The 25521-nt window shown below is 36.1% G+C and overlaps 1 protein-coding gene across 1 annotated transcript; it reads right to left on the reverse strand.

Moving 5' to 3' along the window:
- Nucleotides 1-253: 253 nt before the first annotated feature.
- Nucleotides 254-25521, reverse strand: LOC145664195 (flavin reductase (NADPH)). The gene is made up of 5 exons (XM_081730630.1): nucleotides 24956-25521; nucleotides 15896-16060; nucleotides 11847-11936; nucleotides 8271-8402; nucleotides 254-2467 (listed from the first exon to the last, which is right to left on the reverse strand). The coding sequence occupies exons 1-5, from the start codon at nucleotides 25026-25028 to the stop codon at nucleotides 2316-2318; spliced, it is 612 nt and encodes a 203-aa protein (XP_081586756.1). The 5' UTR covers nucleotides 25029-25521; the 3' UTR covers nucleotides 254-2315.

The raw sequence follows: 25521 nt of genomic DNA on the forward strand, positions 1-25521 counted from the left end.
TCTTTGGACTTATTTTTGTATTGTATTAGTAGCTAGTAATATTGTACATTTTATTTGTATTCTCCATTGCGTTTAACTTAAGGATATAGCATTTACTTACTTTCTTTTTTCGTTTTTTTTTCTTTCTTCTCTTTTCTCATGTACACTGTTCTATACTTATTTCTTCTTTTTCACAATACGTAATGAGGTATAAGAATCGGCTAAATTTTCACAGCCTAATTTACACAATCAATAAACTAAATAAAACTAAATATTTAATTTTATGGCAAAATTTATTTTTCAATAATACTGGATTATAATAATCATTTACGTGATTCTTTATACAAAAAAAAAAATCCTTTTAAACATTGAATAAAAAAACATGTAATACAATATTCAGTCAATCTTCAAGTTGCAGAATACACTGAATGTATAAATTTCGTATTCTTTCTGATCAACTATAATCGGTTAATATATACAGTATATATATATATTAGGAATAAACGGTAAATAGTTACAAGTCTAAATTAATCTATGAAAAGTATAGTTACAGCTGCTAATATACTTCTTAATGTAAGTAACAAACTATGAAATGTTCAGTGCACATTTATAGGGTGGTATGTTATTTAAACCACCAACTCTCAAAGCCTGTCTTTGCTTTTCGACAACAGATCATAAAAACTGCGACTTTACTGTCACATACAATGACAATAATGAAGAGTAATTAAAAATTGAAATTATGTCTACGAAATACTGTGTAAATTATTCGTTGTAAGAAAATGAAACTACAATGGGAGATGTAAATGTATGGATCCGGTAATGCACTAAAAAGCTTGCTGATGGCATTCCTAGTGAGGTAGGAAATATATAATTAAAGAAAAAAATACGAAAGCACTTTTTATGAATATATGCCCTATACCTTCTGTCAATAGTTATGTTTACGAAGATTGGCAAGTGTGATGAGGTGTAAAGGGAAAAGTGTGAACGTCGAGAATTCAAATCCAGTGACCAACAATCAAAAATACCGTGTATTTCTGAATCCAATACAATTCCCCCACCCCCTCCCCGTTTAAAAAAAACAAACGAAAAATATATCTACAGCACATGTTGGATTTATTTTCAGAACTTACTAAAAAAACTACACTAAAAATCAAATTAGATACAGACCTCTTTTAGTCTTTCTCATTGAATCTGAACGTTCAAGGCTAAGTGTTAGGAGAAGGAGGTACAGTTAGAGCTTAATGGAAGCTCGCGATTCCATTCAGAAAAGAAAAACTTCACATCGTATGTAGCGAAAGCAAGACCACCTCATATTTCTGGGCACGAAATAGAGGCACAAAATGTCTTGGATCCAGATTCTTTTCCTACCCGTTATCCCTTTATCTTAAGGGAATGCAGGAATTATATCTAATAAGGTCATAATGACTTCCTGCTAATTTCTTGCCGTCTTAAACAGACACACCTTCTGAATTTATATCTGAAGTCCAGAATAAGCATATAAATGATCGTTTTGGATAAATCTGTAAACATCTTTTATTAATATTTACAGTGGATATGTGGACCTTATGAACCCTGTCAACTCTACATTTTATTTACTTTCGAAAAGACTAAATACAAAATTATAAAAAAAGGAAAGAACTGATACATACAAATAGCACCATTAAATGCAGAGAACAAGGATATTGTTCTTACCAACTCTTTACAAGTTGCTACTACACTATAAACTATTTCCCCTTTTCTTCTAAATCTGGAAATATTTTATTCCACATCGATCTTTTCTCAGAACATGAGACTTAGATACTCTATACTGCACAGGATTTACAGCACATTTGAATTATATGACCAATGTAAAAAAATAAATTGCATTCCTTTAAATTCATAACACCACTATCATTGTTTTGTACTTTACTATAAACCTTTATATGATTACATTTTGGACAACTTTTATAATGAATGAAATCTCTGTATATTAGCAAACACACAACAGTTTTCCAACTAGTGAGAAAAAGATGATTTTATAGCACTCCCTCATGTTAACAGATGTAAGTTTACTATATTTTTTTTTAAATAATCTATGAAAAAAAAAGAAAAAAATGGTTTGCATTGGATAATATACAGCATCTTTCATTCATATCACGAATTCATTCATTATTCGTGTGAACAAATAATGTAGTTCAAGTCCTAAATAAATGCCACTTAATCATTTTCCCAAGGATTCTCACATTGCTATAAGCAACGATCGTTACATCACAATTCCATTAATTTTAAAATATTATTTTCAAATTTATGATTACATTTTAATCTTACTACAATAAACTAACACGTTCACTGGTTTCTCACGTGCTTGGAGTGGTAATACCACAGACTCTGTTGATATGTTCAGGCATTAAAAGGCATTTGACTAAAAACTCCCCGAGATCATACTTGGAGACGACTCTTCCTGGTGATTCATCATGTTTTACTACGTACTTTCCAGTCAGTGGAGTATCTGTCACAAAGAAACAATTATATCCATGAAATAATTTCATTTTACAGTTAACGTCCATTAAAAACTAGAAGCTACTACGCAAGTTTGTGAAGAGGTGACAAAATACTCACAGATAGTCTTACTATGTGAACGCTCAATGTTTATGTTATTAGGCATTCTAAAAACTCCTCGGTATTAGGTATCTGAGCACACAGTTGCACTGATTATCTGGCCAGGTGGAATCATTTCACGATGTACAATATCCCCGATTACGGTTTGGTTGATTTGGAGTTTAGCATCCCGATAAGCACCGAGGTTATCAGAGACGTGGACCTATAGCTCAATGGGCATCCGAACCACATGAGCTCCCACCGAGAAAATATTCCTGAGCAATGCACCAAAGACAGAACATAACCATCTGTTGATGCAGTGCTGGTTTCGGTCATTTGAGGACAGGTTCATGTGTTGCCACTTCACGACGGTGCCGTGGATAATCATCGAGAAACCACTTCCCAATGCACGTCAGTACTCTGTCCAGAACTGGTTCATCTAGTACTTGTTCATCTGTTACTATACTAATGGTTTACTTCATTTCGATCGACTGTAAACTTTCAGATTCGAAGTAATTTATTACAATCCTGGGTCATACTGCACACAAAATTGATATTTTTAAAAATCAGATACATTCGTAAATTTTACAATTAGACGAACTAAAACATTTTAGTTATGTAAATGACGGAATTCTGATATATATAAGAAGAAATCACCAGTTTCTCCAGAGAAATTAAATAGTAAAGATCCCAAGATAAAATTCCGCAAAATCAGAAAAAGAATGCACATTAAATTACTTATATTTATATATTCATACAAAAGATAAATTCGTAAGCAAACTGACGTCTATTAGGTCACTTATCCACAAAAGAATGCTCACTTCTACATGGTCAAATGTTTGCGCTATTTTCTTTACAAGATTACTGTTTTATCGAATTACAAGAGAAAATGAAATGAAATGAAATCTTTGAGTTTTACGTCCCACGCTTATGCCGGTTAGGCTAAAGGAGACGGTGATGATGAGTAATGAATGAAAATGATGGAATGAAGAAAGTGGGAGGAAACGGGAGGACCCCGAGGAAACCAACGCACACGGTGTTTGTCCACCATAAAGTTCACTTGGCGGGGGCTGGGATCGAACCCGGGACCCCAAGCACCAGAGGTGAACGCTCTACCACTGAGCCACCACGGCCCCACATTACAAGAGAGATCATATTGAAGTATAAACAGAGATATCATAAGTTTTAATTTCGCCGGAGATTTCTATAACACCGAAAACTATAACGAAATTACAAGAAGTATCATATAAATTTATTGAACCAGACAAAAAAAAAATGAACACAAATACGAAAGAGAAATGAATCACTATCATTTTTTTCTCAAAGTTATCGCACAGAATAAATGAAAGATTTCTAAATTATAATCTCAAATCTAGGTTTAGACTTTCCATTAAAATTGAAAACTCTTTGACAAGGTAGAAACACTACTTTTTAAATGACACTCAATCTGAGTTTACGAAGTCACGCTTTTTGGAGAGCATGATGGCTAAATAATAGAATGCTTACCCAAGATGGGAAGGGTCCCTAGTTCGGTTCCAGTCATGGGAGTTTGTGGTAGACATCATCATGTTCGTGGGTTTTCTCGAGGTTCTCCCGTTTCTTTCCACATTCTCATTCCACCACATCTTTTAAAATAGTTTATTGTCTTTAATCATCCATCTCCTTTAGAGAAAAAAGGCATAATCGTGGACCGTAAAACTAGAAATTTCATTTACGTTTCATTTCACCAAGTCTCGCTCGAATGTGATAACCTTTATTGGTATAACTATTTGATTTTCAGATTGAAATGCCCTTTTTTTTCTCGTTAAATGAGAAACTACCCTCTAAAGCAACCAATGGACGGATAGAGGTAAGCAAACGAGGTCACAAACTCCGTACACGTTTAAACAAACAGGCTTGGGGTGTCCAGTCAGTCAGGAGGTACTGATGAACAGGATTGTATGAAAGCGGACCATGGAGAACACACAAGTACGAGTGATTTTTTGTTACGAATTCAAACTGGGACATTCTGTACGTCTAGACGCAAAAACATCAAAAGTGCATTTGGGCTAGGAATGCTCCATGCGAAGTTGGTTTCTGAAATTTCGTACCAATGAAACATTGAACCATGAGCCCTGCTGCCATTGACCAACAGCATGTTTGAATGAGCTCCTCAGAAACACTGTCGAAATGGACTACCGGAGAAGTGCTCGTGCCACTGCAGACAAGTTAGGAATACTCTATACTGTTGTCTGTTCGTAGACTTTACTAATTGGTTAGATGAAACATTTGGACTCATGGCTGCACCAATGGACACCAGCCAACAAAAATCGCCCTTTAAGGTGTGCAGTTCTATTTTGAGTGTACGAAATAGCCGGTAAGGTTTCTTGCATCGAAAAATGGATATGCTACAATCGTAAACGGTCAGAACAGTGATGGATATTAGCCATCACGATCAATATTCAGGACGGTTTACTAAACTACTCCTCCACCTGCAGAAGGTGTATTTGCTGGTATGGTGGTCTTTGGTTTTGGTGATCCATTATGTCTTACTTCGTGAAGGCGAAATAATCACTATTGATAGAATGCTGAACTCCATGAAATGCACCACACACTTGTCCGCATGCATCGAGGAACGATCCACGTACTTTTTCTAAAAAAATATTTATTTATTTGTATTAAAGGCCTGTGGCCCATAATACAATTCTACAAGTTTCTGACACACTCCTAATGCGAATATAAACAACAACAAATACAAATGAATAGATACACTAAAAAGGTTAATTTAATGTTTTTTCTCATGATGGAGTAGAGGGTGCATTGTTGTCCTCAGCCTCTTTTAAAGTTTCTTTCTGTAAACGATAGAATGACTGCAGAAATTTCGTACCTTACATTCACATAAAATATGTATTTCATTTTCGATTTCTTTACATAGACTACATAAATAATTTCCAATATCATCTTTCGAACTTCTCCACCTGTACATCCCCATTCGAAATATCGCTATGGCGCGTCTTTGTTCCCTCTCTAACTCAAGATATTTTTCTGCCCCGTACAGATTGTTGTAATCTGTACGTATGTTGTCAAAATCTCTTAGTTTCGCAATCAGCTTTCAAATTTTTATTTGCATCTGCATATTAGCATATTACTTTTTCTCTAATTGCTTTACACATTTTTGATTTCTTGTGCCTTTTTTTTTTCTAGCAAGTCGATCATATTTGTCTCTTGCAATAGTTTCACTACTCCCATTATCCATGAGTTCTTACTTCTCTATTTCATTTGGTATTTAAGGCATTGCTTCTGAATTTCCCTCCCGTTTTCTGTTTCGTACAGGTTTAGCCAATACTTTAGTAACCGTATTTTTATGGCTGAGCTCACGGGATACCTTCCTGTATCGACTAGAACCGCGCTGTTAGGTGCCGATTGTGGTACCCCTAATATTTGTTTAATGAACTTGGTTGCTGCTTTATTAATTACGTTATCAGCACAGTTTGTACCCCAAACTTCACATCTGTACAGAAGTATGGACTGCAGTAGTGTATTAAATGTACGCGTGGCCAATTTGAACGGAATGTTGTTGTGTCTGTTCAATATTTTGCGTGTTGCGAATATGTTTTTTTCTGTGATAGTTGCAACTCTTCTCTGGTGTTCGATCCAGGTTCCATTATACGATATGCTCACTCCAACGTTTTTAAAGCTTCTGTTTCTAACTCCTGCCCCTGATATGACCATCTCTCTCCTTTTGCCACTTTTTACCCCTTTTTAAATACTACTACCTTCGTTTTCTTGACGTTCACTTTAAGGTTCCACTCTTTGCAGTACGCTTTTAATGCATTTAATGGTCTCTGTAATCCTACTACGGTTTGTGATATGATTGTCAAGTCGTCAGCGTACAACAATACTGGAATTGATAGCGGAGGATGGCTATCGGTATTATCTAGTGTATCAACTACGTCATTGATGAATAAGTTAAATAATATTGAAGAAAGCTGGCACTCCTGTCTTAGGCCTATGTAAGATTATATAGGTTTGGATATTTTATTTCGGCCGCTTCTTACACAGAAATCGACCAGTTTGTTTATTTTTCGATTCCTTGAAGTGTTTGAGTGGACATCCCGTACACTCCTAGTTTGTACAATAAAGCAGTTCTACTGACGGTGTCAAAAGCTTTTTCAAAATAAACGAAGCAGCTGAACAGTTTGCCTCGTTTCTGCGTTAACGCCTTGTCAATTAAGGTGCGCAACACCATTATATAGTCTATGGTGCTGTAGCCTTTTCCGAACCCTGCTTGTAGCGGCGATACTTTGTTATTGCAGTTTGCCCAGCGTTCTACTGGTATTCTTGTGGCCAGTGTATCTTGGTCCCCTGAGGCGTAACCATCTGTCTAAGGTATTTGTATGTTCTGTATGTGCTTTGTCATCCTGTTGCTGACCTCATCAACGTTGCCAATTCCACTAAAATGTTCACTTTCACTTTTCCTAGAAACACCACTCACTTTAAAAACTACATCTTTTATTAAATCTGCTTTAAATGTTTCTCTGTCTATTTTCAGTTTGTTAAACACTAGAGGCAAATTTTCCTTCTTTTCGCGCTGCTAACATTTTGTCCGTTAATAGTTTCCGTTCTTGTGATATCTTTTGCGAAAACTGTTCGTGAATTATTGTTTTACTGTGCTTCAACTTGGCCTTGGCATCTAACACCACTTTTTTCTTTGTTTATATAAAAAAATTCACCATAATATCAGATGTTTTACGACCTAACGGAATAAAGTGTGTGCGCTCGATGTCCTCATCCTTTATAGCAACATCTAACGTATCAACTATCACTGCCTTCACCGCGTCCTCACAGTCTTTCCATGACATTCGCACTTCCACATTGCGAAAGGTCAGATTATTCTTTTTACTTTGATTTTCCAGATAACCCTGTTTTGACTCCACTCTGTCAATCTTCTCTGTAGAAAGTAGTTTTCTTCTTTGAGCTTAGTCATCTCGTGTTGTAGGTTCTTTACTTCCGATGTTAGCTGGTTCATCTTCGTTTCTATCCTGTCAATCTTGCAGTCTATGTTCCCTATATTTTGCATCACCGGTTCCATGTTAGTAATTCTTTCCAGGATGTCTTCTCTCTTTCGGTCGATGCTATCTTTGTTTCCTGGGCCTGGATGCTGTTCGAGGTTTCCTATCCATAGTAACACCAATGCTACAATAACATTAAAACGTCAACCATGCAGTCTCAAAAGCAGAAAGTATGTGGCTGATTAGAAGGATGTCTTGGTAACTAGTAGTTAACGTACCGATAAAGGTAAGACGAAGATTCTGGTTTGATTCTTGGTCCAGTTACTTTTTGAATTACAGGAATTAAGATGGCTAAAGGATAACCTTTTTGTCTTCAGTCGGAACAAGATATTATTTATTTATTTTTACTTCAGTAATATTTCAAATTTTCAAACTCATTCTTTACAAATGTTCTGGTGAAGGAGACAGCATGAAAAAGTTGCCGCAATTATATCAATTTCAGAATTAGAAACAGAACAAACTTAGATAAATTTATACATTTAACAATGTGCTCCTTCTACATTGTTACTTACTAAGAAGTGTTTTAATTTCTATTTAAAATAATTCTCCGATTATAGACCAGGGTGAAGAGAAATATCCAACAGATAACTCGACATTTTTTTTTTTTTTTTTTTTTTTTTAAGTTGTCCATTTTTGCTGTAAGAAACTATTCACTCTACTCACCCGCTATATGAGGTGGAAATACTGCAGTCCACTTCAGGTCACTTTCCTTTAAACATTTAAACATTTTACGGTGATCCTCTGTTATTGTATGAAACCTCTGTGGAACCTTTTCAGGATCATAAAATAAGAAGGCTGGAAAGAAAATAAAATTGAATAGAGCATTGACTAGTTACTACAAAAAAAGTTCACAGACTATATGAAAATTCGCAGATATAAAGAAAGGTATAAAGATTCAGGCATAAAGACACATTTATGATAGAAGTCATCACAAAATATGACGAGTTTTATTACCGTATTTGCGCGAACATAGGCCGCACTTTTTTTCCCTAAATTTTGACTTGAAAAATCATAGTGCGGCCTATAATCGAGACTTTTTTGCCTCAGATAATAAATAGTCAATTTCAAAATGACATGTACACGTACATCTTCTGGGTTGAAATTAACATCATTATAAATTACTGCAGTTACTTTTGTAAACCATCAAAGATTTAAGAAGGGAAAAGCAGAAAAACTCACCTTGTTCGCAAAAATTGCCACCTTTATTGGATACCGGTAACATCTTACATTGGCACAAAAAACACTTGTACCCTTAATACTTTCATTAACAGGAATACATATCTTTGTTATACAGTATATATAATATACTCAGTACCTGTTCTTGAAAAAACGAAAGCAACTTTGTTTAGCAAAACCATGCCAGCTTGTTTGTACCCACTCAAATCAAGCACAATCACTTCCTACCATCTCAGCATCACTGGCGTCTGATTCTTCACACTTACTAGACGATCCAGAATGCTGCTCAGAGTCACTATCACAAAGGTCATCTTCAGTCCCATCAGGATTTTTTTTTTTTTTTTTTTTTTTTTAACTTTTCATTACAAGTTCTTCCGATATTGATCGCCAAGCAGCCAAAATCCAACGGCACACTTCTGACACAGATGCACGTTGCAAACTATCTCCTGGTGTCGAAGTTGCTTTGTTCATGATGTAATTTCTATAGAACTGTCTTACACTAGTTTTCAATGAATTACTATTAAAGTTGTGTGTCATCCAAAGCTGCAACACACAACTTTTTCGTAAATTAAGTAGTGCGGCCTATATTCGCACAAATACGATATCTTTTTTTTCTTCTTCTTCTTCTTCTTTACGATTTCAAGTAATTTATTTCTTCATTAATTCCCAGAAAACAGATTATCAGGATCCACATCGACATAAATAACACATAGTGAGTACAAAAACACTCCCTGATTTGGAAAAGGTGTAAATAATATCAAAAGTATCATTCTACTAAACCTTTTACAGTAGTTACACAAACTCATAAAGTTTTTGGTGGTGTTGATTGAAATTATAATCACGGGATGTGTACGCCATCTGTTACGCGGAAAACATCGAAATGATAATTCAACTCCAACCACATCTTGTAAGCGTGTTCGGGAATTTATAGATGCACTAATGCATTTCTGACGATCTGATAGACCTGGTTTATGTAACTCCATTGCCCATGCCAACAACCTTAAATGATCTTCAACAATACTCAATGCAGCTATAAACTCCATTATAAAGGTTACGCTTTACCAGGTGTATTTGTAGTTCCAATCAACACCACTAAAACTTTATGAGTATATGTAACTACAGTGAAAGTTTGAGCAGAATTTAGTATTGAAGTTACACCTTGTCCAAACAAGGGACTGTTTATATGCTCATTTTGTATACATGAATTAGTTTCATTTTTAGTACAAACTAACTGGCTTTCTTTTGAACCCTGACCATTATTTTCGCAATTGTTCTACCGAGTTTTCTTTAAAGTAAAACTGCTAACTTTTCAGCGGACTTCAGGAAGAATGAGTCACACTTCTCTTGAATTACCGATTGATCTGAATATAGCAGGAACTCGAATATAATATCACTTTAAGTTTTAGAAATGAGTTTAATGAGGAAAGAAAAAAGAAAGAAAAACTACCCAGCATAAAATAATAAACACTAATTGAAAATATAATATGCATACTTATATAACGGAAAACTTACCAATCTAAATTTCTTTTTAAGATTTCCAACAATCTAGTCTAACATGACGCATTAGCATTACTATTTCCTATACACGTCTCACCTTGATGAGTCACGCAATGGAACAGCACAGTCGCAGGAGGGATACTGTTGGTATACGCAGATGATAAAAAGTATGCATTTTTCTTCGCGCATAAAGAGTTAGGCTGCGATTACAATGCGAGTATGGTTTTCACGAAACTGTTTTTATACTAAAGATACAGCACGTCATTAGTAAAGTAACTTTTGGTAAAAATTAAATTTAAAAAATCTTGATAGTCAAGCAACCGTTGTAATTCAATGTGATAAATTTCACATAGAATTCAGATTTCTTTACTTCGACACTAACTTAACGAACACTATAGTTAGAACACTTATGAACACTAGCTCCGACGACTATGGTTAGATGTTTATGAAATTCTTAATCTACGTGGAACAACCGGAAAAGTATATTCTTTCAAACAAAAATGATTTTAAAGAAAGAAAGAAAAAAAAAACGAATCATTAAAATTGGTGTAACTATGTCGAAGAGGTATCCTTGAACATACTCATAACACATATATGCACATACTAGCAGCGTTCACCCCGCTTCGCTGCGGTCACCCCGGAACGCAATAAACTTTGTTACTTAGATAATTTTTACTTTTTCGCTTTCAAGTGATATGATAAAAACCATAGAAGATTGCAGTAAATGTTAACATTATATCGCCTGTCATTTATGTTAACCCGCCCCGCTTCGCTGCGGTCACCCCGGAACGCAATAAACTTTGTTACTTAGATAATTTTTACTTTTTCGCTTTCAAGTGATATGATAAAAACCATAGTAGATTGCAGTAAATGTTAACATTATATCGCCTGTCATTTATGTTAACCCGCCGAGTGACACGGTCATGCGGGTTGCATATAAATACGTTTATTTTTACCTATGATGAACTAACAAAGGATTTGTACGTTATGGACACTTGAATGGTCAATTATCTCAAGACACTGGTAATTGAAAATTAAAGTGATATGATAAAAACCATCTAGGGTCCAAATCCTAATAACCCCCCAAAAATGAAAGAAATTGGTTCAGCCGTATTAGCGTGATGAGGGAACAAAGGATTTGTGCGTTCTCTTTTATATATAAGATTTAAACGGATCGAATTTTTTAAGTCGGTTAAAAAGACATCAGTATCTTAGTTAAGAAGGCCCGAGACGCCACACTCTTTCCATATTAAGAGATTCAAGATGCTGTACCTCAACTGAATTTAAAGTTAAGAACCTAACCACAGACCATGGCACAACATATCTTGATGTAACTTAATGTAACTGTAACTTACTATTCTATTTTATTGTACTACGCAACCTCTAAGTCTCAAATAACTTCATTACTTCAAAGTTGGTTTCTTTATCAAGAACGATTACTTGGTTTCCCTGGCATTACAGAACTTTTCAATAATTTCCTTGATTTCTCCTAACAAAAGTCAAATTCCTGATATTTTCTGATTTTCCAGGTCCGCACTCTGTAAAATATAGAAAGGAGACACTAACCTGATATGCAAACAGAAATTCTTTCGATGTGTGACTTTTTCATAGCCTCAACGATATTCTTCAACCCAACAGACAATACTGAAGTAGAGGCTGCAAAATAAATATTTATTAATATTTCTATTTCACTTCATTTGAGAGCGGAAGATAAATTACCAACTGACAAAATTAAAAAATAACCTGTTAGTACATAATAAAGTGAAGTAACTTATAAATGTAACTCTCTTCGATCAACAGAACAAAAATCACTCCAACCAAACAACAGTTATTATTCTTTTTCTTTTAATATTTGTAACTTCTTTCTAGTTAGTTTCAGAGAACATGTTCCTCGATAATGCATTAGAAAATCTTGAATTCCTGCAAGATCTTTGGTGCTGAATGGGTTCAAAAATCTTGTCTGATTACATATGATAGTTACATGAACTAATCGAGAAAACTTGTGGAATTTGTAAGAGGTTTCTACATAATGAAAGTATGAAAAGTCAATACTTTCTAAGAGATTTATTACAGGATAGCCCACAAATAGGATATTCACCATGCTTTTAATATTGAAAAGCATGGATACAATAAAATGAAAGTATACTACTTTCAAGGGTGCACGTTCATTCTGTGGTAGTGCACTTACCGCTGGTACATGATTCCCTGGTTCGATCTCAGTCTGCGCCAAGTGAGCTTTGTGGCGAATAAACAACGCGTGCGTGGGGTTTCTCCCGTCTCTTCCAACTTTCTTCATTCCATTGTTATAATCCATTTCATAAATACAGTCTTCCTTAGCCTCAGTGTGGATAAATGTAAGACGATAAACCGCATAAACCCTTATGACGCATTGACACGATATGCCGGAGGTCCCGGGTTCGAATCCCGGTCTAGACAGTCACTTTTTCACTCTGTGTATGTTATAGGATTCGCACCTATAGAGAATCTGGTGTGTATAACAAATATCAATTGTTTCCTCCTGCCATTAGTATATGTGAAATCACAACCGTCATATGGTACTCGGTATATGGACACTGGATTTCCAATCATTGCAGGAGTCCGTGGTATAACCCATGTGGTCCGAGATGAGAGTGACTGGCTGCTCTGGGAAGTGGACTAGGTGGTGTAGTAGTTAACGCATCGCTACAGTATGCGCAGGTCCCGGTCTAGTCAGTCACTTTTTCACTCTTTGTGTGTTATAGAATTCGCACCTATAGTGGATTTCGTGTAAAAAAAAAAAAAAAAAAGAAAAAGAAAATCAGTTGTTTCCTCCTTTCATTAGGATATATATATATATATATATATATATATATATATATATATATATATTTGTGTGTGTGTGTGTGTAAATCTTACGTAACAAGCACGAGATTAGTTTTCCCACATTAATATTTCCTGTATCTTTCTAACACTATTTTTATCATTATATTTCAATTCAGCAAAAAGTTGTAAGATAAATTTAGAAGATCACACACATACTTAAAAATGGCAGGATTGACGCTCAAAGTTATTTCTATTAGTTTAACGTCCCACTGTTAGTGCAACGAGGCTAAAAGAAACAGTAATGATTATATGGATGATAATGGTGGAATGATTAAAGTAAAAGGAAACAGGGAAACTGCAAGAAAACCCGTTCACACGGTTTTTGTTCATCACAATGCCCACTGGCTGGAGCTGGGATCGAACCAGGAACCCTATGCGCCAGAGTTCAGCACTCTGACACTGAGCCACTTAGCTTCATGGAATCTACCATAGGAGTAACATATAATTATCGGAAAGATTTGTTGCGATATGTGACATTCGGGGACCGATACACACGTCTGTAACAGTGATGCCAAGAGCCGCTGTAGCTTTGCTCGCCACTGCTTGAAAACTTCCCTGTGTGGATTTTTGGTTGTAATGGAATTCAGTTATGCGGAGAACTTGCCGATAGGCAAGGTAAATAAAAACGCGAAAATGAATGCAAGATACTTCCCGGAATCTAATACGTCATCTATCTATCAGATCAATATTCTACAATTGTATAGTATGAACGTCAAATCAGGTAAGGATCAATATGGAAGAGCTTCAAGTTGTAACACAGGATATCTTTGCGTTTTTATTAGAAATTAAGAACTCGCGTCATTCCGTTTTATGGCAATTTCGTGACGAGTCCTGGTTCCAGTCCAACTGATTCCTGCGGTTTTGGTCTGTTGAAAAGATGTTTCCAACACTGGCATCCGCGCATATTCGCTGTTCTCTGAAAAGCTAGCAGGGAGGACTGAGACCGGTTATATATATATATATATATATATATATATATGCTTTGCCGGAGTTTGCAATAAAGTAAATTTCGATGTCGCTGTTAGTCTGCAGTGCTGGAAGTACAATAAACTACTATCGTTGGTGATTATGAGGTTTCTTGTAAGATAAGTACCCTTCAAAATCGGTCCGATATGAATCGAACCTTCTGTATTAGTTTACTCGAAGCTTTATAAAAACCTTCCCTTTTATTTTATTATTATTATTATTACTATAGGACAAAGTATTTTTATTTCAATATATTTTTCATTTATAAATCATCTTCAGGCATAAAATACGTAACCTATTTTTAATATATAAAAAGTATCTGTACTTGTCAAGTCTAAAATAAAAATGTAATGACTATAAGCAATCATTCATATCTTGGTTTATCCTTATGAAACCAAGAGGACTCAGTCTCCCAGTTCGGTAATTTCTGATAGTTCAGTCAGGCAATAGCTGTCTCTAGCGTACAGACAATTTGCAAATGAGTCGAAAGTTTGGAGAGAACAACTAGTATGTTTAAATTACAAAGTTCTCCCTGATAATTCTCTTTCGAGAATTGAGAACTCGCTAGAAGGTCTCTTGTCAGATATCCTTGGCCTCGTATGCAGCTACTGTTCGTATCATTTAGCGTTGTTAATGGAAGAATTTGATGGAATCTGACGAAGCCTTAAGACTCAATATTACTCTCTGAGTAATAAAATGTGGCTTCCTGGGCGTGTTGTAAATAAGCCAAATGATATGAACTAAATGATGATCATTTAGCATTTTTCAAAACAGGCCCAGGACGTCGCACTTTATAACTCTTAAGGCCGCAGGTTCCCCACCGCTAACCTAGATAATTTCGTTGCAAGGAACTGATATACTGTACTGCACCATGCTGGCGATGAGAGACAGAGCCAATGAATGTTATCGTCGCTATGTTATCCACATCAAGTATGTAATATCTAAACTTAACTTAGTGTGCAAAACTCCTATATTCCAGCTATGTTTTAAACAAAATTCGGACATTACTACAATCCAAAAGATTTGTATTCAAAATGTGTCCCACAGATACCTTAATAGTATTGTAATTACGAATTATTATATAGATAAATTTATTTATGAATGAGGACATGATTACTCAGCAGCTTATTGGCTATCTTGGACTGTGGGGGATACAATATCCGAAGTGTAGCACTGTTTGTCTCTGTGCGACGACCCATAGGATTATGTAGCATCAACAATGCATGGGTCAAGAATCACATGAGGCGTTTCAAGTGACAATAGTGAATTCAACAAAGACTTGTTTCCTGAAATTTCACTTTGAACAGTCAAATTAATCGTCCGTTTATTTTGAAACAGTATTTTCGAAGGGAAAGAAGAAAAATTACTTTCAAACTACACATATAGGTAGGCAGGAGACTGACTGCCAAAGAAAAGTTTGGTATTACTACTCGAACACCTCAAATGTAATTTCCGAGCGTCCAGATCGCATGTAACTTATGTTGAGTTTACCTTACTACCTGAAGCGCCTCACATGTTTCAACATCATTTGCTTATGGTGGATTCCGATATACATACATACATACACACACACACACACATATATATATATATATATATATATATATATATATATATATATATATATATATATCAAAAGTTACAATGAGCGTGAGTTGTGTTGACTTACAAGTACCATATTGTAATTGTGGAAACGAAATTACTTAATGCATCCAAAGTAAAGGTCAAACTTAAAAGTGTCAACAACAGATAATAACGTTTCTCTCTGTCGGACCACCAGTACTTACTCAAGTCGTTTCTTGTTCCTAAAGCTACTACGACACCATCTTGGCCTTCAACTGCTTTGAGAACGTCGCTTTCAACCGTTACATCTCCTATATGAATGTCCACTGATTTATGAAATTTTTCGGGTAATCTGTCCAGGTTCCTTATAAAAACTCTTACTGTGAATCCTAAAACGAAACAAAGTTAACCTTAAAAAAATATTTCGATTTTTTTTTAATTTCAAAAGAAAGAAAAAAAATATACACAACAAAGCACAGTTCACACCAAAATCTTTCAACTATTAATAACGGTAAGAACAGTGTTTAACTTGTATCTCAAATTTTCGTGATTCATACGGTTTCACTGTCCAGTCACATTTCCTTCGGTGACGTCTAAAAACTGCTAAACTGAAACATTGTTAAAATTCATTCTTAGCTTCCTACACCTCTTTTAACTTGATCGAACTCTCTTTAGCTGTACTGAACAATTTCAATAAAATTTTAGATTGAACTTAAGAGGGCAGACTATTAAAAATTATACGAATCTAACCATTTTTCTTTCGCTCGTTTTTCGTGTGAAAAGAGATAATGAAATGTAACTTATCACAATAATAGATAATGTTATTCTACACCAGAAAATATGAATCGGAAGATATTTCAGTGTTGCTATCCATAGAAATTACAGTGTGGCCAGAATATGAATTACCCAAAAATCTACGTTAAGGCAGCGACTAGAAAAATGCTCTCAAAGGTAATTGATTACTTATCATATTGTCTTGGCTCCTTGTTAACTACTTTTTAAATAACATTAGTATTTATTTTATAATAAAAGGAAAGTGTAATTTTAATAACACTAAAAATTCTTCCGATTCGAATTTTCGGGTGTAGAAGCCTTTGAGTTTTACGTCCCACGATTATGCCAGCTAGGCTAAAGGAGACGGTGATGATGAGAAATGAATGAAATGGTGGAATGAAGAAAGTGGGAGGAAACGGGAGAACCCCGAGAAACACACGCACACGGTGTTTGTCCACCACAAAGTTCACTTGGCGGGGGCCGGGATCGAACCCGGGACCCCAAGCACCAGAGCTGAACGCTCTACCACCGAGCCACCGCGGCCCCTTTTCGGGTGTAGAATAACATTATTTATTTTTGTGGTCAGTTACATTTCATTATCTCTTTTCACTTACGAAAAACAGGCAAAAGAAAAATTTTTAGCTTTTGTATCATCTTTAGCAGTCTGCTCTCTTAAAGAAAGAAAGAAAAAAAAACGTGTCCTCTGTCCATCTTGTATAATTTCTCTTGTAGTGGAATTTAAAACTGTATTAAAACTACTAGTTCTCTTCCAAGCGTTCACTTCATCTACAAATTCCCTGCACGCTAGCGACATCTCTTAACGTTAGGTGGGAGACAGAGCAGGTAGCGACAACTATTGGCCTGATTGTAAACTATTAGGAATTAGTGTGACTGACAGACTAAGGCGTCTTGCGTTTAAAATAAGGGCTAATAACATCTAAATATTTGGACCTAAGTGTTTTACAACCCGTAACACTTAAATGTTCTGAAGTTTGCATCTTAACATTACTCTCAGACATATGTTTTTGTATTACAAATAAATTGTTCACTACATATAGAAGAGCTTACACTACACAATGCTACATTATAAATAGGAAAGCTCCATAGGGGGCGGAGGAATCTTAACAATGATTCCAGTTTACCAGCTTTTAGATGTCTACGGAAGGAAGTACCAGACAACACTGAAACCGTATAAGTAAATCACAATACTCGAGATACAAGGTAAGATTGTTCTTACAAGGAACATCCTCTTAGTGATCCAAGCTGCTTTCCATAAAATTTGGCTGGTAGACACTACACACGAAATAAGCAAATATGAGTTTTCTTTTAAAAATATATATATATATATATATATATATATATATATATATATATATATATATATATATATATATATGTGGAAGAACAGTTTTAGGGGCAAAAGCCCCCACCCAACTTTTTTTTTTTTTTTTTTCAGGAAAATACGAAACACGTATCCCCTTATTTTACGCTTACAAAATCTAAGCACAATTTCATTCACTTCCGTCTACTAATTCTTGCCCTTCGGGCGTCGACTTTCAACATTTTAAGTAGGAGCTTATGTCCTCTAAAACAGTTTTTCCGCAGCAAATAAAAAAGATGTGTTCTTTTAATTAATGCGTATTGTCCCTTAACGCAGTTTCGTTACACTTCTGCATGTACTTTAGGTACTTCTGATCTATATTAATTACCAAATTTGATATTTCATGATCATAGGTTTGAAGGGGCCTGTGCCCTATACAGCCGTTTTTCCCAAAAGATACGAAATACGTATTCTGTTATTTTATGTCTAAAATATCTTTGCACAATTTCATTCAGCGCGGTCTACTTCTTCTTGTCCTTCGAGCGTACACTTTCAAAATTTTGGATGGGGTTTCTTGCGCTTCCCCCCCCTTCTAAGAAAAAAACATTTTCTCGCAGAAAAAAAAACGTATTCGTTTATTTTATGTATAGTATCTACTTGCCAAATTTTATCAAAATCAGCTTGGATCACTATGGTGATGTTCGTTGTTAGCTGAGTTATGCATCTTACGGATCCATAAGCAAATATATTATTAAAGGTCTTCTTTACGAGTCCCATCACTGTTTCCAACTTCAGTGAATAGCTTAAAGGCAAAATAATACCAAAAATTTAGAAGTGTTATCATAGTATCTACCTACAAAATGTTAATAAATGAACTAGTACAGGGTGTCCACACAATTTGGCCAAAAAAAAAAAAAAAATCCCTGACTTTCAATAACCAAAGTTATAAATTTCTCTGATCATTGAATATTTTAAAAATAAGAAAAAAGAGAGAAGCCCCAGTCTCCACCTTCCCCATAGCTGGCCTTGTGCTTTCTCCACTTCTGTTTCTTTAATCCAAAAGAATGTAAATTTTCAAACATATGTACTAGGCCGATATTACACTTACTATTTTATAAATCCAATAACTGAACAATGGGACCAAAATTGATTTTCCCTGACCAATCCGTCATTTCCATGACTCTCCCTGATACATTTTTACTTTCCTGACTTTCCAGGATGTGAACACCCTGTAGTAACTGTTTAAAAGTCTTTTCTTACAGATCAGGAATCTGGGTGCAGCTTTATCACGTCATAATCGTTGGACCCTTAACATTTCTGAAGTATATGAAAGCTCTTGAAAACAGTTTCGGATTCAAAATTAGTTCCTTTATATTAAAAAAAAAAAAAAAAAAAAAAAACTGTAAGTATTAAATGAGATAATATTCAAAATTATATTGTTTGTTGTTGTTTACATATTTAGAACAATAAAATACGAAAAAACAATGAGGAAAATTGTGACGATCTTCAATTATTACGGACCATTGTATTAGTTGCACGCCCCAAAACAGAACGTGCCGCGATCTGCGATGTGATCGCAGAAAAATTGCCAGAGGAGGAAGAAAGAAAGAAAAAAAAAATAGCCAACAGAAAATTATGAAAACATGCTTGCTATGTGTAGATGTCTTAAATAAACGGACTACTCGCATAAATATAGTTTGAACTGTTTTCTACGTCGCGTAAAGCGTATTTTTAAGAATCACAAGTGTTTCTTCTGCAGAATTCCTGCAGAAAACTTTTGACTTACAAAAGCTCGTGCCATCGGGGTTGCACGTTCTTGAATGACAGAAGTTGGACTTATGTTGTGTACTTAAAACATAATAATAATAATATAATAAAATAAAAATTATGTAATTTTCCATTTCAGGCAGGAGCTCCTGTGGTTCAAGTTTCACGGTTGACTGGGTCCACATTTCATATAAGATAGCGTCAGTACTGAATGGGACGATATATTGCAAACCAACCAACCAAATCCTCTAGCAAATGCATTCTTTAATGAAACAAGGACGCAACAAAATGTCTCCGTAATGTCTAATGAAGTTATTGTTCGTATACAACCAAAAACATCTTTGAAATCTGTAACTTTTTTTTTTCTTTCTTTCTCGTGGTCAAATACGAAGTACTCAGTTGCAAAAACTTCAAACAAGAAAACGATTGTTAAATTCAACGAATTAGTTTTACGGAAGACTTTTCAAGGCAATATTTCATTTGAAACCAGAAAATTTAGCACAAGACTGTTATCTAATGATAAGCAATAAGTGACTTTTTCAATATGTAAATCATCAAAAGAAAACAGTGTTCAAGGAAAATAAAATGCTCGTTGACAGATTTTACATCATAGGATAAGAAGAGTTAAAAAGATCACACAAATCAGTCATTCTATTTTTAATTTTCACGAGTTAACACGATAACAAATTTCTATAATGAAATCATTTCAGCAGCGCAGCTTTATCAGCCATACTGAAGAAGAAACTAGCACACCTTGAAAAGTTTGTGAAATTAATCTGTATGTATGTCCTAGGTAAGTTTTAATTTCTTTTTCTTTCTTATTTGAATATTTTAATATGCATTCAACCGCGACTGTTAGCAATCATTAGAAAGATTGTAAACTTTACTGAATTTCGTTTCTTTTATATTTTCGTAAGAATCTGCAAGAGAACAATTTAACAAATAATATTCAAGAATGTTGGTATAGAGTATGTATTATGCATTCATGTTTGAAACAGTTGCTAATTTTTCACGTTCGCAAAAGACTATATTACTTGTACAGTCAAAAAGAAAAGTTCTTCGGTTTGGTAAAATTTATCTTGGGAATAACAGTGGTATAGCTGGAATGTACAGAAAATTAGCATGTTTTCCTGAAAATTACAGGATTTACTTTTTAATTTACTGAAAACTATACTCAAAGTGTCCTTCCATTCTGAAACTTTTTACGAAACTAATTTCACCAAACGGAAAGAACTTTCGTTGCTGACTGTACAATTTGATACAACCATGTTTCCACCTTGTATTTTTATGGTCTCTATTATGCGTTTGGTAAATACATAGGTTGGATAAAAAGTACTGGCAACCCTGCCGGCAAGCGCCAGTCGAGTGACGGAGAACCGCAAGGTGGCAGCACCGGAGAAGACAATCTCAGTTGAGGAACTTAGGTGAGTGGGAACGCTGTTGAGTGAGTCAGTCAACGAGAACAGTGGCGTCAAATTGGTATCGCGAGTGGAAGCGCTCTAAACACAATATTCACTAAACATGAACAGCGTTCGTGGATCAAAATTGAAGTGGCACGTGGTCGTAGTGCACGAGAATGTTTTCAGGGACTGCTGGAAGCCTGTGGTGATGCAGCGTTGCCATACCGCACCGTAGCTCGATGGGTTGAAGTGTTTCGTGAAGGCAGACAGAACGTGGAAGACCGCCAACGTTCTGGACGACCTCCAGTGGACAACATGACAATTCAGCTCCTTGTATCCTTGCTGGACGTGGATAGACGGTGGACTGCGCGTGAGTTATCGGCAGAGGTTGGGGTGTGCCATAAAACTGTGCTTCACATTTTGAACGACATCCTGCGTTTTCGCAAAATTGCAGCACGTTGGGTTCCACATGTCATTACCGAGGTGCAGAAATGGTACCGATATGCACTGGCACAATAATTGCTGGACCGCCACCAGAGGGAGGGTGACAATTTCGTGGGCAGGATCGTTACCATTGATGAAACCTGGGTTCGATCTTAGGAACCATGTTTGAAGCGCCAATCCAACGAATGGAAGCATCCCGGTTCCCCTCGGCCAAAGACTGTGCGCCCTAGTCAGGGAGGAGTGAAGGTGATGTTGATAGTGGCGTATGATGTCCAAGGGGTTATCCTGCACCATGCTGTACCAGCAGGGCAGACTGTGAATGCGCCATATTACTGCACGTTCTTGCAACACCCCGCACTTCGGAGAAAGCGACCTGATCTTTTCGCACGGACCCTAATCATTTTGCACGACAATGCACGCTGTTACACAGCTACCGCCGTGACGGACCTTTTACGTGCCCGGAACTGGGAGATTCTGGAACATCCACCATATTCGCTCGATATGAGTCCGTGCGATTATGACCTGTTTTCCAAGATGAAGCAACCACTTCGCGCACAACGATACAACACCAGACAGGCCATCCGCAATGCCGTAGGGCGGTCGCTGGGAGACATAGCCAGAGAACAACGTGCTGACGGAGTACGGCGCCTTCCATACGTGTGGCAGGTTGTGGACATGGGGGGTGATTACATTGAAGGAATGTAGAACGTATTTTCCCTTCTAATACAGTCATTTGTAAATTATAACAATTGTGCCATTACTTTTTATCCATCCCTTGTATAAGAATTGCTAATTGGATTATTGTAATAATAATAATAATAATAGTCTTATGTTAGCCACAACGAAGTTCTGATCAATCATTTTCAGACTTTTAAGAGCTACAGTAAAGCTTAGACAGCCCGAGACCACTTCTAACTTTTGTAGCACGAAATTTTGTGGAGACCTTTTTTTTTTTTTATGTCTTCGGCATATCCTGAGAAGTAACATAAATTTGAGCCTTGATTGTTTTTTGTTTTGAAGGGGATGGGGTTGAGGGGGTTGGGATTCTTTTCCTTTGCAATTATCTCGAAAATTGTTGAAAAGAATGTTAACATATTTAAAAATGTCTGTACATGTGCCAAACTGCAATGTTAAAGTTGATACATATCATCAGCATGTAAAGAAAGCTTGAATTTGAATATACGTGGTGCACGTCAGTGTATCCTTCGAAGTCCAGCACGTCTTGCATACTTGGGGAAGATTAACTTCGAAATTGTACAGTGTTGCCGTTATATTTCATTCAATGTTCGGAGAAGTACATCCACTGTTGTAGACGCCAAGTCAATTATCGTGAAGTATGAGTTCTGTGATTATCATATTAACCCTACGTTGCGTAGGAGGAAATAGTAAATGCATTGGACAGTGAAGAGGAAATTTCGAAAGCAGAAACTTATGTGAGTAAAAGCAACAAAACAGCACAAAGGTATGAAAGTACTATTACGAAGAAATATGCGTGCAGATATAATGTACGGATCCACATATTTCTAAAATTTACAAAACGAACTTGCAATAATAATTTAATGGACCATGTGTAAATTTTCAAATTTGCCGTGTTCTTTCCTGTGAGATGCAGTGATAAAATTAAATCTTTGAGTTTTACGTCCTACAGTTATGCCGGCTAGGCTAAAGGAGACGGTGATTATGAGAAATGAATGAAATGGTGGAATGAAGAAAGTGGGAGGAAACGTGAGAACTCCGAGGAAACCCGCGCACACGGTGATTGTCCACCACAAAGTTCACTTGGCACGAGCTGGGATCGAACCAGGAACACCATGCACCAGAAGTGAACGCTCTAGCACTGAGCCACTGCGGCCACCCTGTGAGATGCGTATCTACGTAGAAATACTTTAATGAATGTCTAACCTGTTAAGCACGGATTAGCCCATAAGATAGTCATTAACCACAGAATACAAAGTGAAGTGATGTGAAGTATCTGAATTCAGTGTGCTAACTCATGACACGTAACTATAGAAGTGTCCGAGAGTTAACAGATCAACGTATATGCGAAAATTACTCAAGTAATGCGTTATTCTATTTTGGAACACAATTGTGCAAACAATGAAACAAATCTGGATATTTCCTACAACGTCTTAGTAACGTACAAATACATAATTCAACACGTAAAGTAAGTGATTTTATGGAAAATACAGTGTTCTGCGCTATCCTCGTTTATGCGTATAGTCACCTTCGCTGACGCGCCTGCTCACTACAGACGCACCCCCTGCTACGTTCTAGTCCTGACTAAATTGGATAACAATCGTGCATTTTAGTGGTCACCTAGCATAAGATAGTTAGTGTATTTTACACAATAATTCTTATCATGTACTTACACTGAAGCCCTAATACGGCGAATCTGTATAGAGCAATGCACGTCCACGAATTAAAAATGACTGTTTAAGATACAGAGAGTTTAGAAATATCTATGTATCGAACAATAATTTAGAATTTCCTCGTCTTTGAATTTGGAGACTCGGGTTCAATTCCCAGTGGTGTTCTTAAATCTTGTTATGTCGTGGTTAAGCTCATAACGGGCACATTCAGCAATGGTTTGTGTCAAAATCGTCATGCAAACTTTACGATAATTAGCAGTTAAGCCTATATGATTTTTTGCATTATTTGTGTTGTGTCCCTCTACGCAGAATTTTGCAAAGCCTGGTAGAGCTTAGCTCACAAATCTCTGCCGCGATTCTAATGCTTTTTTTTGCCGTCAACCGCGGCAGAGATCCGTGAGCTAAGCTTTACGAAACGACGGATGATATTTAGTACTTCCCCCAAATCCATCCACCGCTTCGAAGACGGTACTGTGAGCTATAGTGAACCGGTGTAAACACTTTATGATCATACCCACCATCTCTGACGCGCCTGCTCATACGTATGTAACCCTTTGCTACTGCTCGCCCCACCCTTCCCTGACTCGGTTAGATAGCATTCGTGCTTTTAGTGGCTACCTAGCACAAGTTGGTTTCATGTTTTATGTACTGTATTCTTTATGCTACATGTCCACAGCGCATTTATACTCATAACTACATCACTGTTACAAATAACGAACCATAATCACTACTAACAAGTGAACCAGAGTCACTATAGTACCATGTGACTTGGTGTAGAAACTACAAAATACCTCGGAAGGATTCCTGGGTTAATTCTAAATGCGGGGGTCAATAGAAACCACAAAGGTAAATACAGGCTCTGAAGCTGAGTACCTTATATTTGTTTAAATTGTGGTAAATGTATAAAACAACAAGCCCTGCGGGGTTCTAATATTCTAATGCCCTTCGCTCGCTCAGCTACATTTTGTAATGCAAGTAATTCTGGACCCCGTAATTAGAATTTATCCCGATTCCTGTGGCCCCGAGCGAATAAACGTGGCGAAAGCGGACGCCCAACTTCGGAATAAATGCCAATATGTGCATGACTTTAGATACACAAGAAAGAGCACCGCATGAATCATTACTCCGTGCTATAGTATTGAACATCTTACGAATATACTCTTGCACTTACAACTATACATAATGAGAAATGAATATATTATAAAATACCTTCTTTCAATGCTGCTTCTACAGTGCAAAGTCCTGTTTGCCCTGTCGCTCCAAAAATCACAATGTTTTTCATCTTTATACAAAAGAAATTAGTTTTAAAATAAAAGCCTCAGAGCGAAAGTAAACACTATAGTCTACATTAAACAGCTTGTAAACTTTCACGCAAGAATTATATCAATTCAGTTTCTGGCAGAATTCTGAACTTCTCAAAATTATTATTTATTAGTTTGTAAAAAGATACTTGAAAATCATAGTTGGACCACGAAATATCACAATTTTACAGACACTGTACATACTCTCTGATACAATATCATTCATAGGAAAAACCAGCAATGCGTATCCTAAAATTAGCTATACTATGGATATAGAACGTGCAGAAAATCACGGAACTCCACTTGACTCGTCGTTGTCCTTGAAAAGTATATTAGAATCAGTGCTGCCGACTATACTCATTATTCAGAGGATCTTCTGAATTTTTAAGTTCTACTGATTTCTTGATGATTTTTTCAAAACAAATTAATAAATGTCCTTCCGCCTTATGCAGAGTCGTTTCGATGTATGATTAG

The sequence above is a fragment of the Thermobia domestica genome, chromosome 11, assembly GCF_964235325.1.
Source record: "Thermobia domestica chromosome 11, izTheDome1.hap1.1, whole genome shotgun sequence".
Classification (NCBI taxonomy): Eukaryota; Metazoa; Arthropoda; class Insecta; order Zygentoma; family Lepismatidae; genus Thermobia; species Thermobia domestica.